The sequence below is a fragment of the Camelus ferus genome, chromosome 5 (genome assembly GCF_009834535.1).
Source record: "Camelus ferus isolate YT-003-E chromosome 5, BCGSAC_Cfer_1.0, whole genome shotgun sequence".
In the NCBI taxonomy this organism is placed as follows: domain Eukaryota; kingdom Metazoa; phylum Chordata; class Mammalia; order Artiodactyla; family Camelidae; genus Camelus; species Camelus ferus.
In genome coordinates, this window is record NC_045700.1 from 93341384 (window position 1) to 93358803 (window position 17420).

A 17420-nucleotide genomic window follows, 5' to 3' on the forward strand; every position below is an offset into this window, starting at 1 on the left:
TCGCCTGCACTCGTGTCTGCAGTTGACGTCTCTTGGGCAGGTAGGGGTTGCACTGGCGCTTTCTAAAAGGATGAGTAAGAAGGTTTAGTGTTTTCCGCTAGCTGCTTGTGGAGTCAGGAAGTGCGCTCACAGTGGGGCTTGTGAGGGTGCAGCCAGGGATGGTAGCTTCTCTACTGCGGGCACCTTTCCTTCTCTCTGAATCTTGAAGTATCTTCCTCAAAACACTCACATTTCCAAGATGCCATTTTCAAAACGGGAGCCATGGTTATACGAGGCAAAATCGCGCCGTCTCTGCGTCTGATCTCAGGCTCTGAAGGGACGGTGGAAACCACCTAGTTCATCCAACTCTTCCTTTTACAGAGGAGACAGAAAAGTAATGACATTTTAACTCTCCGTTTTTTTTTAAGTTAATGATAAAGACTTCTCTTTCTTAAGTCACTTTTCTTAGTCAAAACGGCTCTGAGCTGACGAGTCTGTTCTAGAATGAAACCGTGCGTGCTCGGTGCCAAGGCCCCCGGCAAGCAGGGCAGGTGGTCCCACCTGCCGGGCGCCCTCCCCACTGTGTCTTGCTGACCCGTCGGCAATGACCCCACGTGGGTGGGGGGTGAGGCTCCTGGAGCACGTGGTTCACAGAAGCTCGGCTTTCACTCCATCGTTACAGACAAGTAACGGAGGTGGGAGTTTGAGCGACTATTCCTCCTCTGTCCCGTCGACGCCCAGCACCAGCCAGAAGGAGCTGCGCATCGACGTGCCGCCCACGGCCAACACGCCCACGCCCGTCCGGAAGCAGTCCAAGCGCCGGTCCAACCTCTTCACCGTGAGTGTCCCCGGGGAGGGGGGGTTGCGTGTGATTCCGGAGGATTCCAGCTGGTACTCATCTGGCCTCCAGGTGGTTCCGTGATGGTTGTAGCACCCAAACCAGACTACCGAGAGGGGCGCTGAGTTCCGTGGAAGGCTGAGAGAACGATGGCAGGCTCGGGTGTGGTTGGGGAGGACACCGAGGCGATCTCCGTTGCAGGGAGTCCTGAAATGTGTGTCAGAAATGAAGAATGCAGGGTTTGTAGAAAGGTAGCTATTGCCCTGCGACTTTCTTGGTCTCAGGCTAAAGACGTGAGGAGGTGACAGGACTCTGCCAGGATTCCCACACGTGTGCTTCCAGCCTTTCAGGTGCGATGTGTAAGTCAGATCGATCCACCGACCCCCTTCTCCACAGGGGTGTTTAGACTCTGACATCAGGCTGTCCGTCCACTTGGACTCCTCTTTAGAACCATCTGCAGAGCTTTTTAAAACTCACCGTCAGCTCTCAGGGCTCAGGTTTATGAACTCAGAATCTGTGGGTGGGGCCCAGGCGTGTGTGGTTGTTAAAAGCCCCCTGGCGGTGGGGATGCAGAGAAGCCCTGAGCTACAGAGGACACCAAAGTGCTGCTACCGTCCCTTCCCCTGCACACAGCAGACATTACCAGTCAATCATGGAGGGCTCTGCAGCCGAGCCCAGAAGTCCGAGCACAGAATCCAGGCAGACTGCCATGTGACTGCGGTCATTTGACTCAAGAAGAGTATTTTCCCTTCCAGGACTAGGTTGTGTGTTACTAGTATATGCTCTCAAACCAGTGGTTCTCAGCCAGGTGGTTTTGCTCCCCAGGGGCCATTTGGCAGTTTCTGGAGAAAGTTTGAGTTGTCTCAGCTGGGGGCAGGGATGGGCATGGTCCTGTTGACGTCTCCTCAGGGTGACAACCACGGAGCTGCTAAACGTTCTGCAGCGCCCAGGTCGGCCCCCTTCCCCAGCGAAGATGTTTCCAGCCTCCAGGGTCAGGGGCCCTGCTTTAAACCATTCAGCTTCTCCTCTCGGTTGATGATTGCTGACTTGGATACAAAGTTCAGTATTTCCCGTCCTGAACTGAAGGAGGCCTCTGCAGGGGTGTCCAGGAATCTGTCATCTGGGCCTCTGCCCTTATTTGGAGATGACATTCTTTTTTAGAAAATTTTTTTTTAAAATTTCGTTATTTCTGGATGTGTAGTTGATTTACAGTGTTAGTTTCAGGTGTATGGCAAAGGGATTCTGTTATACAGATACATTCATATATATCTGTGTCCGAATTCCTTTCCATTATAGGTTACTGTGAGAAACTGAATATAGTTCCCTGTGCTGTACAGTAGGTTGGGAGTGGCATTCTTGATGGTGTGCATGGCTGCCGGGTAAGAAAGAGCCCCCACCCCTTTCCCGTGGGGAAACCGGCTCCGTGGCGGTCACTGGGCAGTCGTTACTGCCGAGGGCTGCTGCCGGCAGCGCACACCCCCACCCCCCAGCTCTCCCCTTCCCTTTGCTCACTGCCCTGGGCCATGTGCGTTCTGGCAGGTGCCACTGCTGGAAGGCCAGCGTGGGTCAGACAGGCTCAGACCCCGGCCTCCACTTACCTTGGCCAAGTCTCCTAACCTCTCCAAGCTGTAAACAAAAGTCATTGCGGTGAGGCTGCTGGGAAGAGTCCCTGCAGGGCTGAAGCGTCTTTGTGGCCTTGCTTTCGTTTTTAATCTCACCACCACTGACGTTACAGAATGATTGATGTTAATGCTTTAGCTGAAGTAGTTTAGGGTGGTGTGATTGGGAGGGAGTATTTAGGTTTCTGCAAAATACAGGTGAGTATCTGAGACGCTTAAATTTGTGCACAAACAAGATGCTTGACCATGAAGTTTTGTCAGCACGCCAAGAGTAAGGGCCGTCACCTACACAGCACTTCCTGGCTTACCAAGCCCTGTGATGCTTCTGTACACCCAGGTGGGGTCTTCCCGTTGAGAAGCTGTCACCTCACAGAACGGGCAGCGCACTGACTCACGGCTCAGCAGATTGAGAAACTCATTGTCGAAGATGCGGAGAGGGTGGGCCGCGTGTGGGACACAGCACAGCGGGCGCCTGGGGGCTCTGGAGTGTGGACCAGGGGTGCTTCTGTATTGTTGCCGCTCCCTTGAGGGCGTGGCGGGAAGAGAGACCACCCGCACCTTCTAAGGGGCATGTTTACTGGCCATTGGCTTTGGTTTCTATTCAAGGCAAAGGATGAGAAGCCAGGAAGTATCTTTTAAAATAGGGCTGTTCCAGCCCATCCCCTTCCTTTATAAGGGCAGCTCTGGAGTTGGAATGGCCTGGAAAATAGTGTCCTGGACCTTGCCCACTGGGTAACTGACCAAGGAGACAAATTTAAGGCAAGGAAGAATCAAATGAACGGCAACTCGAGTGGTAGACGTTTCCTTCCCCTCTGCTGTCTGCACAGCCGGGTTTTGTTCTGTGTCAGGAGTAGATGTTGCCAGAGCCGACCTGCGTTCAAGAGGAAATGGTCTGGAGAGCAAGTGGGGCTCTGCCTGCCGAGGGGAGGTGGAGAGCAGAGGGACGGGGCCCTCTCTCTGCTACTCACACCTCACACCCCACGCGCACGCCGCGTCTGGGCACCGGCAGCGGCCAGGACCCCGGCTGTCCAGGCTGGGGGGGGGGGGCAGTGCAGGAGCCAGTGAGAACTCACCCTTCTGGTGACTGAGAGCCCCATTAATTATGTCATGATTAATGCACCTGGTGATGCAAAGGCCTGCCTGTGAGTCTGTGTGGGCTCGGCACTTGCTCTCTAAGTGCTGGAAAGAGGTTTGAGTGTAAACCATTCTAGAAATTGAAGCCGGCTACACAGCCGTTATTTGCAGGAACAGGAATCAGGGTCGTGGATGAAGCTAACCTCACAGTGGGCTTGCATCAAGGCATTTAAGGAAAAGACAGCTACAGTCCTGGGTATTTGTCATGATGGGGTTTGACGCTGGACAGAACGGTGGTGACGGTGGTGGTGACGGTGACGGTGCCAGTGACGTGGGGTGTTTCAAGCTGAAGCCCTTACAGATGCTCCACTAGATGTCAGCGTCGCCCAGGGAATGAAAAGAGGCAGGTTAATTTTGAAAGTGCAGCCAATTAAGAAACTGCATTCTCCTTCACTACCGGTTTGCACCTATTCTTAAATATGTAAAATCTCACAGACTTTTCATCCCTGGCGATTGTTGGTAGTTACTGACTTAAATTGGCAAAAAGCACATAGGAGGAGGACTGAAGTTTGTTCCCAAGAAGTGCAGTGAATAAAAATCCACGCAGACTGGGACAGTGAGGCCCAGATGAAGGGACATCACTCCTATTTATTAGCTGCTCATAAAGAGGCCAGAGTTAATTAAGTAGGACACGCGCCGTTTTCAAATACCGAGCTTATAAGTCGTATAAAGTGACCGTAATGTACCACTCTGGGCCAATGTTCCCAGATGTTTCTGCCTGCATTTATACATGTTTTTAAGCAAGAATATATCATATTCATCTTTTCCAAAATAATACAAACTTAAAATCTCTCCCGTCGTAGCAAATTATTTACGTTGGCAGTAGGAATGATACTTTACAAAAAAAAAAAAAGCTAAGTTATATCTTATTTTGCTTATTTCTTTGGAAAAAAAATCGTAGTTTTGAGGAAAAAAAATATTAAAAGGCTATATCCATTCAATTCCTCGTTCTGTGATAGAGGCTCTTACATGATTGGTTTAGTAGCCCTAATTTACATGTGGCTGAAATGTTTTATTAGGAAGTAGTTTCAAACATACAGGAATTAAAAACAACAACAACAGTATGCGTGTACTCACCGTGCAGCTCACCAGATACGGGCGTTTTTCTGCTGTTACTACTGCAAGGAATAAACCGGTCAGCGGTGGCAGGTGAAGCCTTGGATTCCGTGTCTGTCATCTGTATCCACGTCTTAAACTTCCTCTAGTCGGTGTCCACAAACTGCGTCGCTTTGCTCTGCCTGTTTTCAAGCTTCATGGTACCGGTGTCACTTTCCTGGTGTTTTGAAAAGCTCACCCTGTGTTGCCAACACCTCGAAACAGAGCCAAGCAGACCCAGTAACCAGAGATTGTGAAAAGACATCGCCCAGCACATGGAACTGTGCAAAAATAAGGCAGCAAAATCGATGTATAGATGATTTGTTTGAATGGTGTTTTGTCTCCCGTGGAGGGGACAGCGTGGGTCCTGTCCCACGACTTGCTCCCCGGTTAAAAGGGGAAAGCAGGTTTCCGTCTGGTAGTGAGCGCTCTTGGCAGTGACACTTCTGTCTTTGTAAGCAGGCGACTTACAGGCTGCCCCTTCACGGCTCCTTTTGTCACATGGGGGAAAGGAAAACACATCTGGAGGAAAGAGGTGGTAATTGTATTATCCTGGCCTTTCCTTCCTCTGTTCGTCGTCTGCGGAGGCTGCGTGGTCACTGTTCCGGTGCGCCACCCCCGCCCCGCGGCCCGACCGTCTGTGGTGGGTGTGACGCCCTCCTGTTAGGTGTCTGGCTGTGTGTCGGGCTGGACGCCCCGCACACTCACTCCCGCCCCAGGTAGCAGGCTTCACGTCTGAGGCGCTCACGCCACCGTCTCACCAGTAACATCAGGATGTGCTGTGGGCGATGTCGTCTCAGAGTTGGCAGACGCAGTGGGAAACCTGATGGGGATTCGTAAGAGCTGCAGTGTGTTGTGTCCAGTGGGTTTGTTTTAGTTTAGTTGCTGGATTTCCGTTTTACGGTATGTACCTCAGCTTGTTGTATGTACCCAGAGTCCCCGTGGGACAGACACAGCAGACGCTCCTGCCTCACAGGTCGCCACTGCTCTGTCCTTGAAATGGTAGCTTTATGGCTCTTTCCACTGGTGAAGTCGCACCTAAGTTCTGATCTCATTCGCCTCGGGGTGTGTGATCCAAGACTGAGGTTTAGTGCACCACCCTGCTTCGTGTGGAATCTGGAAGTTCTGCTCTGAGAACAGAGTGATTGTGGGGACAGATGTGCTGCCTTGAGGAAGATGTTAATTTTTTTTAATGTTTGTTTTGTTAATTATTCTGGTTAATAGAGAGTAATGAAGATGGATTTCCAGATTTAGAAATCTAGAATTCATAAAATTCTAAAGGTACCATCGGTGGCCTCTGGTGATTTAAAACAATTTTAAATGTTACCACTGCGAGCTTTGAATCTCATTTTACAAATAGTGAGCTCAAGCTCCAGCTGTCCCATGAGTTGAAATGTGGGGAAAGAGAATTTAGGGCTGTTAATATAGTTCTTACCATAGATTATTAATTACAGAATTAATTAAAGGGAAAAATGAATCCCTAAGTCCTAACTAGAATTCACAACAAGGAACTGATAAATCTCTATTTTCTTCTTAACCCAAAGGTTAAATAAACCTTGTGTTTTATGTTCTCCTGCAACTTTCTATTCGGTGCTTGTTTCATTTCCTGTTATTTCATTCCAGGCTTCTACCATCCTAAAGAAAAAAAAGTGCACAGTGCCTGGCACTTCGTAGGTGTTCAGTAAATGCTGGTTTCTTATAATCCTCGAAGAAGCCTGCTTTCTAACGAGCGTGTGTCCATTGTGGTGTCAGATCTGAGTTTATGTCATGGGAACTTTTATCCCTTAGTCCCCAAGACATCAACCCCCTTTTAATATTAAAAAATAATAATAATAAAACCAGCTGCTCCATCTCACACCCTTTGAAAGTGGATTTCATTAGCTCCTCACTGCAGCACCGGACACCACAAAGTCTTTTCATTTCATATATCATCTCAGATTTGAAAAGCACATGAAAATGTTTCTCCATTTTCAATATTGCGTGAGTAATGTTCCCATTGAAAAGTAATGGAGTGAAGTTGTCACTTGTCAGCACAGTTATTAAGGAGGACGAGTCTCAGATCTTTCTCTCATAATAAAATAAATCTGTCAGAAAATCATTGTGCTCACACTTTCTCATGCCACCAAGAGATGGAGACTTTGCCGTGGCGCTCCTTCGGTGTCCCCAAGTCATGGTAGGCTGGGGCTATGGCTTCCCTGGGGCGAAGCATCGCCACCCTGCCTGCCGGTTGCCAGCTCCCGGGCAGCGCACGTCCGTCAGTAGTACAGCCAAGAAGACCATTCAGCAACTTGGCAAACAAAGCTGCTCATTTCCCCCCAAAGCACAGACGTTTTGTCCAAAAAGATATTTTCAACCTCTTTTTCCCTTTGTAATTTTTTGCGATATCTTATACCAGCTTAACTTTGAACCTTCTTTTTCTAACTAGCTGGAAGCAATAAAAAGGAACGTTAGCAGCACCTTGATACGAATCGAGGACGTACCATTTAATTGCACCACTGAGTCATTAATAGAATTTTTTAAATCCTTCAGACGTTAATTAAATATATACGTTTATGTCAGAGGTTTCCCAAACAAGCAGCAAGCAGTCCTTTTCTTCTCGGCTGGATTAACTGCAGCCTTTGAATGTGTTTTCCTGTTGGGCGTTACTTTCCTATATGGTCCATTGGTTTCTAGTAATTGAATTTTGAACTCTTTACAGAAAGAATTAAGAGCTAATTTTGCAGTGGAAAAGTCGGGGGAAAGTTTAGGAGATCCTCTGAAACAGGATGGCTCTGCGGAGACGGACTTCTTAGCCGTCCGCTCCGCACACGGAGCTCATCCACCCAGGGCTTCTGGGTGTGAATTTCGCAGAAACTGTGCAGAGGGGGTTTCACCTCTGCGATCTGGAAACCGCAGCCCTTCCCTAAATGCTAACTTGGTTTTTGCTTTGCAGTCTCGGAAAGGGAGTGACCCAGACAAAGAGAAGAAAGGCCTGGAGAGTCGGGCGGACAGCATCGGGAGCGGTCGAGCCATCCCAATTAAACAGGTATGCCGCTTCCCCCAGTGTGTCCCTGTAGGCGGAGACACACCCCGGGTCTCTCCTCGCCGCCATGCTGGCTCGTGCGCCAAGGTTTGTTTGATGTGCTCTGTTGATGAATGTAGAAGTCACTCACTTGACATCAATTAGAAGAGGTTCCTGTGTGTATTAAAATAGGATCATTAGAATAAGAAGAGGGAAAATGTGACAACAGATCTAATGCGGTGCAGTCTGCCCGCCTGCATATGGAGTGTTTCGAGGCTGAGCTGGCTTCAAAGGCTGCCTTTGTAGCCCAGCTTTCATTGGGCCGCTGGCCGCCAGTCGACGGGGGTAAATCAGATCGCTACACAAGAGCCCCTTGTGATCACAGGAATAGCCCGACGTGGCCCTAATTTGCTCTCGCAGACGGACATCTGAACACTGTTTCAGGCTGGTTTGTAACAACGAGGCAATTAGTTGTGATAATCATAGCCCGTGTGTCAGCTGTGCGCTCTTGTTTGTAATTTGCTAATGAAGGAATTGTAACTTTGATTAGGTTCAGTTTCATTTAGACCTTATTATATAAAGGAACATTTACAGCTGTAATGTGGGGCCTTAATTAAACTTCCTCATTACACAACAGGACTCGAATTCAAGCATTTGTTTTGGCCTGTGTTGCTCGCCTGGAATAGGTTTTCATTAGCCCAGAAGCCAGGTACCAAATGACTTTTTGTCTCAAGTAAAACGGGAATTCACGTGACCTCCTTTGCTGTTACTTTTCCAAGGAAAAGAAAAATAAAGAGTTCCACCTGGCCCCATGGCTCCTGGAAATGTCACCTTTTAGTTTGCTGAGGAAGGCCAGTGGATTTAGCATGCGTTCTGTTGAAGAGGGCAAGGATTCTGTGGGTGGGTTCGCAGCTCTACCCCTTAGGAACACTTCTGTGACCGATTTGTCCCTCCAGGGTGACCATGTTTTGCCACCCTCTTCCGTGAGTACCTGGACAGTTTTACAAGTCCTGCAGGAACCCCTGTAGGCACCAGCCACCCTTAACGAGAGCCAGAGCCCACAGGGTAGTCTCACCCATTTGGAAACAGGAACGCAGCCTCAGGTAAGGGCCAGGCAGTTTCTGCGTGGAGGTGTGGCCACCAGCCTCAAGGGTGACACCAGAGCAGGGAGGCCGCGGGGCTTCCACAAGACACGTTCAGACACTGGGCAGCCAGCGTGCGGTCTGGCTCGGGCATCCACTGAGAACAGCCCTCTTCCCTTCTCTTTGCTGTCCTCGCTCGTAAGCAGCGTCTTTACTGTAGAGGTCCACGGACACAGCTGTGTGTTCTTTCTTTGTGGGTTTATTTATAAACGTAGCTCTCCACATAAGGTAATTTTAATGCGTAATTTTCATTCTGTTGATGCTGTTTCAATGGGAATTATAAAACTCGTTCAACTCTTTTCCTCTCATTTGAAAAAACTGGTCCTAGGACATTTCCTTTTGGGAATATTAGAACTTAATACTAGAGCATTTCCTTAATTCACATGTCCTGTGGGTTCGGGGCTGGGCGCTCTGGATCCATGGAAGCCTGGCAGGCCCCTCCTTCGCTGAGTTTGCGCCCTGCTCCTCTGCAGAAGGGTTTGCTTTGCAGGCTAGGCTGTCAGTATGCGTGCCGCTTGGAGTTGAGCATCAAGCGTAAAATGAGTGTTATCCAGTCCTTGGAAGCCTTTCAGTTGTGAGTGTTCAAAATCATCCAGTCGGACTCTAAATCACGGTCTGGCTTCCTGGGGAATCGGGGTGCAGGCAGGGCACACGGCTCGGGTCCTCCCAGCTGCCCCGACGTGCGGCCACGGGCGGACCGCCTCCTGGAGACCAGGTGCCTGGCCTCAGATTCCTCCTCTGCGAAATGGGCACTGGATCATATCCAGTTCCTGGAAACCCCAGGATGTGGAGATTCCAGAGAGAAGTTTTAGATTCTGGCAGAACTGGATTTTCAGATTAGTTGTGCTCAGAACACCCTAGTCAGCCTCGCTCTGGATCACACCTCCTGATGTGGGTTTGTACACAGTCATACAGATTTTTCTGTGTTTTTACGCAGGAAGCAAGACCATTAGAGATAGTCTCAATTCCTAACCCTCCCAGTGATGACTTCAACCAGCAGAAGTGAATGAGGTTGCAGAGGAGGGAACCCGGCGGGCAGCGCCTGCTGGAATGCCCTAGACGCTGAGACACTGCAAATCTAGAGCAGTGAGCGGCTGCTTGTTATTTGCTGCGCACTTTTCTGGCAGCCTCTCCCTGAATCCTCAGCATTGCCACGGTGGAGGCAGCTGTGTTATATACTTATCTTAAACCCACGGAAGGTGAGCTTTCCAGGCCAGGCGTCCACGAAGCCACGGGGCCAGGATTCAGGTCCCAGCCCCCCCGCCCCCGCCTGTGCTCTCCTCACTCTCTGTTGGTGAAAAACCTTCAGAAAGCTTAGGAAGCAAAGTTATGTGTTTTAGGCTAAACACGTGACCCCTGACCCCAGATAAAAATACCTGCTGCCTGGCCTGGGGAGAACATCCTAACATGTGCCTGCAGCAACCTGCTTCTCTGAGTGTCCCCGCTCCTCTGTGCCGGGGCTGGGCCGGGTCCCTTCATCCGGCCCTGATTCCCTGCCCTTGGCACCAGCAGCAGAGCCCTCGTCTAAACGCTCGGCCCGCGTTCAGAGTACTTGGTCTGCACTTCTGGGCCAAACCGCAGCTCTTGGTCCCTTCGCTAACGGCAGAGAAATGGTCCTGAGCCTCGGGGCTCCGTGGGCGGGTACTGGTGACGGCTCTGGGACTGGCCGGTCCTTGTGGTCCTTGCAGGTCTTGCTTCCGCTCTGCACAGGAATCCCGTCGGGGACGGTTTAGGACACTGGCGAGGTCGTCTCCCACGCGCCCTGCATCCTGACTTGTGTCTTTACTCAAACTTGTTCTGGTGGGTTATTTTAACCACGTTTGGCTCACAGTGTATGCAGCTCGTTCGCTGGCTGTGAGGATGGGGGCTCCTTCTCCCGGCGTGGGAGCAGCCTTTGCACGACAGGGTGATTTCACCTCCTCCCTCCTTCCCAGGGAAAGCTTTCTCATCGAGCAGAGGACTTATTTTCTGCAGAATAACTCATTTCTTCTGGGTCTGGGCCCACCTCCCCTCTTTTGTCCTTTTTGGGATCTTAGTGGAGATTTGGTTCAGAGAGTTCTGTTTCTTTTCTTTTTTTCTTTTCTCTTTTTTTTCCTTTTTACTACGAAGAGAAGGTCTATTCGAATAAAAATGGAAAAGCAAAGCAAGAAAAATAAAAAGCCAGAGGCCCGGCTCGGTGGCGAGTGGGCTTGTCACGTATTAATTTTTCATTGCTGTGGAGAGTTGTACATACATAATCACTTGATTGCAGTGGGAGTTAGGGAGCGCCTGTGGTGTCATTTGCATAAATCTTGTTAAGTCAATGGCAGTTAATGAAGTACAAATGAGCCCGGAGAAGGTGACATGCAAATCGTGGGTGGCAGATGGGAGGTCTGTTTGGGGGACGGCAGCTGTGTGCTCTTTTTTCTTTCTTTCCCTTCCGCGTTTTTTAATCTCTATATTATGGTCCAGATCCCCAGCCTCAGCCTGGCCTCCCCCTTCCCAGCAGATCCCGGCCGGGCGCTCGGTCCACAGAAACAGACCACCCGGCCTGGCCTCGCACCTCCTGACATCCACTGGACCGCATTTGAAGTTTTAAAGTCTCGGTCAGTTTATCTTGTCTCCCTTACACAATTGAAAATCTTTTATTTGTAAGGACAAACAGGAAACAGGAAAACTTCTCGCAAAATATTGTGGGATTTCAAAGACTGAAAAACACTGTCTTTGCTTCATTATGCTTCTGTCTTGGAGTCTGTCCTTCCCCCTTTAGACCGACCGATTGACGGTGTTTGTCCAGTCGTTACCTCCATCCCACGTTCACAGTCCGGCCCTAAGGCGTGGGCGTTCCTGTGTTAGTCGGGACGGGAGACTCGGGGGTGCTGTGCTGCTCCCTGGATGCACCAAGCACAAGTGTCCTCCTAGGACTTTTTTGAGGTCTTACTTTTGACCTTGACCTGGATGTCCTGGCCGCCTCTGGGGCAGCCAGCCAGCCTGGGAGAGCAGAGACTTTCCTGCCGCCTGAATGCTGGGGAAAGCCCTTCCCAGGGCATCAGAGGCAGAGCGGCCCGAGTGGCGCTTTCCCCGGCGCCTCACCATCGCCCACGAGCCGTTTTGAAGTGGTGCGCAGTTTTGATTCTCAGCTGAGTAGAAAGCACAATTGTCAATTAAGTGAAAGGATCCTCTGGAGTTAATCCCCTCGGCCAGCCTGCCCCAGGCCGCTGCCCTGCGCTGTCTGGTACCCGGGATCCACACGAGGGGGTGGTTGTGTGGCGGCCACAGAATCAGAGTCACCAACACTGCTCACTTCAGCGTCTCCGTTAAGTGCAACACCGGTCAAGGCCGTCGTCCGCTTTCACGGAGGAAATAAGATCAGAGACTGGGCCGAAACTTTAGAGAGACTGGAAGGGAAAGAAAGGGCCGGGTGTGCCCCCCTCCCACGATGCGGGAGAGCTCGTGCCACGGGGCTGCGTCCACGACCCCCGACCACAGGGAGACCTGTGAGCACCAGCGCCCTGAGAACACACTGCTCACCCACATGGCAGATCCGCCCTGCCTGGCACCCGGGCCCAGCCGGCTCCCCGCAAAGCGGGTAATTTACTGACATGGACGTGGTGCCCTGAAGCTAATTTACCTCACTTGGGTGAACAGCTTCCCGAGAGGATTGCATCCGTCCTAGTTCACGACAGACTCGGCCAATTACCATTATTAATTTAGTGGGTCAGGTGGGTGCATCACATGCTTTTAATTCGACTCCTCAAATATCACAGTGTCATTGGCAAAACAGTTTGGAATATCTGGGTGCCCGCGTTGGAACTTATAGTCACCCATCTTTGAATAAGTAGGGCAGACCCTCCTCTGCCCCCTGACGCTTAGGTCAATGCAGGTGGATGGCAGTATGGTCTGTCCAAAGTGCCCAAAATGCGGAAGGAAATTATGTGGATTAAAATACAAAATCCATAATTTTAGTATAAATCAGCAAAGCGACTTAAAACAGTCCTTCCCTTGGCTGTAAGGGCTGCAGGAGGGAGATACAGAGTAACGTACAACGTTTTATCCACGATAAACGGGCGCGCACACATGTTACTTTGGAGAGTGGAAGTTCATTTAGAGACTCAGTATGTCCTCCGTGTATCCATCGTCCAGGAGCTGGGATAATATCTAAGTGATTCACTTTACCAAAAGGTGGTTTGTTTTCTTTAGAAGTTCAACCGCCGATGGTGGTGGAACCCAGCTCCCTGTGGGCTCGGAACTAGAAACTCATCCGCAAATAGAAGCTTATGGACGGATCAGTAAGATACTTGTCTTCGGCGTTGTTTCTTTATCAGACTCAAAGGGCGTGTAACAGTCCCACGTTCATCCTGTGTAGACACGCCCTGGGGACCCTTCTAGGGGCTCGGGGAGGCAGAAGATCAATGTCTACCACCCAGGCTGCCCAGGGATGTGCAGGGAAGCCCCCACCCCGTGACCCCCGGTACTGGGGGGCGGGCATCGCAGTGGGGCCTGGGGCCCTTGGAGCCGAGGGACGGTGGAGAGGTGAGGGTGAGGAATGGAGGGGTCACCCCCACTGGACTTTGAGGTACGAGTGGGTGGTCCCCAGAGGCAGAGGGAGCAGGGTGAGCAGAGGGGACGGGGTTTCCAAACGAGGTGTGAGGAGGGGAAGCGGGAAGGGCTGGGGCATCTGGTGGTCCAGGGCGCTGGCTGCCTTGTGCCGGGAGGTAGGGAGGGGTGCAATTTCAGCTGTGGGGGGTTCATGGCTCGTCCCCACCGAGGGGCAGCACGAGGGTGGGAGACCAAGGACTCCAGGCCCCCCCGGAGACAGCGTGTCCCTGAGCGCTGGCCAGAGCAGCCTCTCCTCTTCGGGGGGACCATCCCTGCTTTTCCTTCTGATCGGGGGGCCCCCCTCCCTCTTGCTGCTTTAACCCCACTGTGTTTACGAGGGGTAGTTATGATCCGTCAGTCTCAGTGGTGAACGTCGGGGAGCTGTGCTGGGGCTTCGTGCTGCCGTCCCTTTGGACTGTGAAGTAGGAAAGACACCGGTCCCCATTTCACAGATGACAGAAAAGCCAGGCTGTCACTCGTCCAGCATTGCACCGTGTGGGGGTCTGCACGGGGCGCCACAGCGAAGCACCACAGACGGGGGGCTTGGACCTCAGAAATGTATTTCTCCCAGTTCTGGGGCCTGGGACGCCCAGGTCAGGGTGCCCGCAGGGGTGGTTTCTGGTGAGGACCCCTTCCCGGCTGGCAGATGGCCGCCTTCCCGCTGCCTCCTCACTTGGCCCTTGCTCCGTGCGTGCGCCCCTGGGGACTCCTCGTCTTATGAGGACACCAGTTGCATTGGATTTGGGCCTTGTGACCTCGGTTAACCTTAACCACCTCCTCAAGGGGCCGCTAAAGTCACGCTGGGGGTTAGAGCTTCACCCTGCGAGTGCTGGGCCTTCACAGTTCAGCCCGTAGCACTAGCAGAGTGGGGACGGGCACCCGGCCTGTGTGACCCTCGGAGCCGTGGTAACGACCCCTCCACGCACAGGCTGTCCTGCCTTAGACTTCCTGGCATCCCAGGGCGAGGCCGCTTTATCTGTGTCTCTGTGTCTGAATATCAGAAGAACCTATTTTTTGAGGCTCCATGCCCCAGGTAGGAAACATACAGTATTTGAAACACTCTGTTTGGAGGGTTTGCACTTAAGCCCCCCTAAGCGGCAGTGAACTGTTACCGTTTGAAGGAGGCCGGTTGCAGAAAGCGCGCTGCTGCCGAGCGTGGGCTCCCTCCCTGCGCGGCGCGTCCTGCCGCCGCTGTTGTTCAGTTGGCTTCCCTCTTCGTGGAAAGTCCGAAACAAGTGAGCAGTTGGCTTTCTGGCAGGAAGAGCCCCACTGGCTGTCAGAACGTCACGTTTTGTATGAAAACAGCAACAGTCGAACACCCTGCTTGACCGGGTACTTTTCCAGAAGCTGGACGAGGGGGCCCCCCCGCTCAGCGCGCTGGTGCCCCGCGGCCCCGGCCGCTCGCGCAGGCTCCCTCCTCATGATGCGGCCCTGCAGGCTGCTCGCCCCGCTCCGGGGCCCTTTGCCACAGAAATTCTGAAGGGGACGTCTCCCGAACTCCTCGGGTCTCCTTCTCAGGGAGGCCTCCAGACAGCGGTGTTCTGTCCAGTAGCTCTGTGTAGCAGAAGCATCTTTCCTTCATCTCACTCAGGGAATTCGGGTTTCAACTGATGGTCCGACGGCCAGGTTTTCCAACCCTTGGTACCAAGCCTGACAGCTGTAATAAAGTATGTAGAAATTTCCTGAAATATTATAAAATAGGCCTGGAAGGGTTTGTTAGTTTGAGGAACTGATTCGCAGGTAGACATTTTCTAGAAAATACCTACGATGACCCTTACATTTATAGACTTGTAAAATAGAAACATTAAAAAATACTGTTGGCATCTTAGGGCTTTCAGTGAGACCCACACCCTGCTGTATTCACTCGCTAACCTTTCCGTCTGCTTAGAAAGTCTCACAATGACCAGATCGTTGTGTTAGGTTTGCAGTGAGAGCTGGCGCTTCCTTCCTGGGTACCTAGTGTGCCTCAGTTACCGTGTTAGAGCTGTGATCACACGGCCTCACTTACTTGTCCGTCAGCCTCAGACACAGCTCACGGGTGAGGAGTCCGAGGCTCAGGGAGATTGCCACACAGCCACGGGGACAGGGCTGGAAGTGGCAGAGCTGGGATTCAGATCCAGGAATCCTCTAGAATTTGTTGCCAGAAGATCCTCCCCTGTCCCGTTCACCCGATTTAATCTGCCTCCAACAACCATCTTTTCTAAACCAGATCGAAAGTCAGGTGAGTGGTCTACTCTCCCCGTGGGCTCCAGCAGGACAGGATGTTGTATGTGGGACCGTCCTCCGCAGCACGTGCTGTCTGGCACCTGGACCAGCCGCTGCCTTGAGCTGCAGCCGGCACCAGGGCCCCCGGCAGGCCCAGGGGTTGACCAGTAGGTTCTGGCTGGCTCATGAGAAATGTCAACACCACGGGCACAGGGGCTCCCTCGGGGCTCCCTGCCTTCCCTCTTCGCACACGTGTGGCTCCCGACTTTGGTTGGTCCCTTTAGTCTGTACCGTCACCCTCTTCTGTCCTCAGGGCCCATGTCTGATCAAGTGCCTTCCGTTGCAGAAAAACTTCCCTTGTCCCCAAGGAGATGTGGGGTCTCCCGTGACACCTCATCAGGCCTTGAGATGTCCCCTTGCCTTCCCTGCCGCACGGACACGGGCCTCCTGCACGTGCTCCTCTCCCCCGTGCTGTGGAGGGGCAGGCTCTGACGGTGCCGCTCCCCGCAGTGTCCACAGAGCAGGGAGAGTAGGTGGGCAGGGACGGTGGAGGACGGAGCAGGGCAGCAGTGTAAAATGGTTCTCTTCCCCCAAAACAACATTATGCTTGTTTTAAAGACTATGTTACACTGGAGAAGTTGCCCTCTACATTTGAAGATACAGAATCATTTTTTAACTCAATGTTCTTTAAATTTCACTCTGATTCATGTACACAGAACACTATATTTAGGTGAAACACAAGAATGACATCTTTTCCTCTTCAAAAAATAAACCCTTTCTTTGTCCATGGCCATTGTCATTTTAAAGAACTGGTTTCTTCTAAAACTTCTCTACAACAGAAAAAATTTCACCAAAATAAATGTCTCCATTGTGTCATCTGGTGTATAAAAATCGTTCCACGTCAGACCCGCAGATTTTAGTAACACTGGGCTGTTCTCATAATTGCCAAGTTTTTACCCCATTATTCAGTCTACGTCAGCCATAGCCTTCGTGATGGTAATTAGTCCCCACAACAAGAATGTTTTTATCATCACGGTCTCAGGTAGAAAAATAATTTATATTGTTTTTAATATGCATAGAAATGAATTTTGTGGAAATGTATAAATATACCAGCCATGCCATCACACTGCCAGGGATGTGAGTGGCAGCTGAGGAGTGACTTGGAGATGAAGAACCACGAGAAGGAAGTAAACATGGGTGGTTACGTGGCCTTTCTTTGCTCATATCTAAAGTATAAGAAATTTAAAACAATGAGAAATCATTTTGTACTTAGACTTATAATTAACAAAACATGATAAAATCCTACTCTTAGAAAATTAGAAAAAAAAGGCTTTTAGAAATGTGTTATGCTGGTACTAAAAATTGGCCCAGTCCTCTTGGAGGGTAATCAGTATGTAAAAGATATAAAAAAATTGTATTCACTTTGTCCCAATAATCTTTCTCCTGGAAATTTATCCCAAGGGGATAATTCACTAGGAGAAAGAGAAAAAAAGCCTTACATGTAAAAACATGTTTATAGCAGGTTTATTTATAATATTAAAACCCCAGGAACTACCAGTCCAACAAGCAAGGAGTTAAATTAGTGACTGTCAACTAAACAGTACTAGGATATACAGCCTCTAAATTGATCAATTTAAAGGCTTTTTAAGGGGGGAAGGGGGAGCCCCGTGGTGGAACACATGCTTTGCATGCACGAGGTCCTGGGTTCAATCTCCAGAACCTCCATTTAGAAAAAAAAAAAATGAAGCTCCCTCCTGATAAATGTGTGTAGTCTTGAATCAAATGCCTTGGGTGCCATGTTTCCAAGCTCGTTTCCCCTGTGCCATACC

General features: G+C 50.8%; 1 protein-coding gene across 12 annotated transcripts in view; it reads left to right on the forward strand.

Annotated features, from left to right (window-relative positions):
• Positions 1–17420, forward strand: part of AGAP1 (ArfGAP with GTPase domain, ankyrin repeat and PH domain 1) — a 520168-nt gene that overhangs the window by 256616 nt on the left and 246132 nt on the right. For 11 of the 12 annotated variants that reach the window (XM_032480554.1, XM_032480555.1, XM_032480556.1 and 8 more), the window contains 2 exons: positions 662–817; positions 7598–7690. In XM_032480554.1, the coding sequence (XP_032336445.1) occupies positions 662–817; positions 7598–7690 (249 nt within the window). The remainder of the gene's footprint in view (positions 1–661; positions 818–7597; positions 7691–17420) is intronic. The other variant, XM_032480548.1, reaches the window with a different exon arrangement.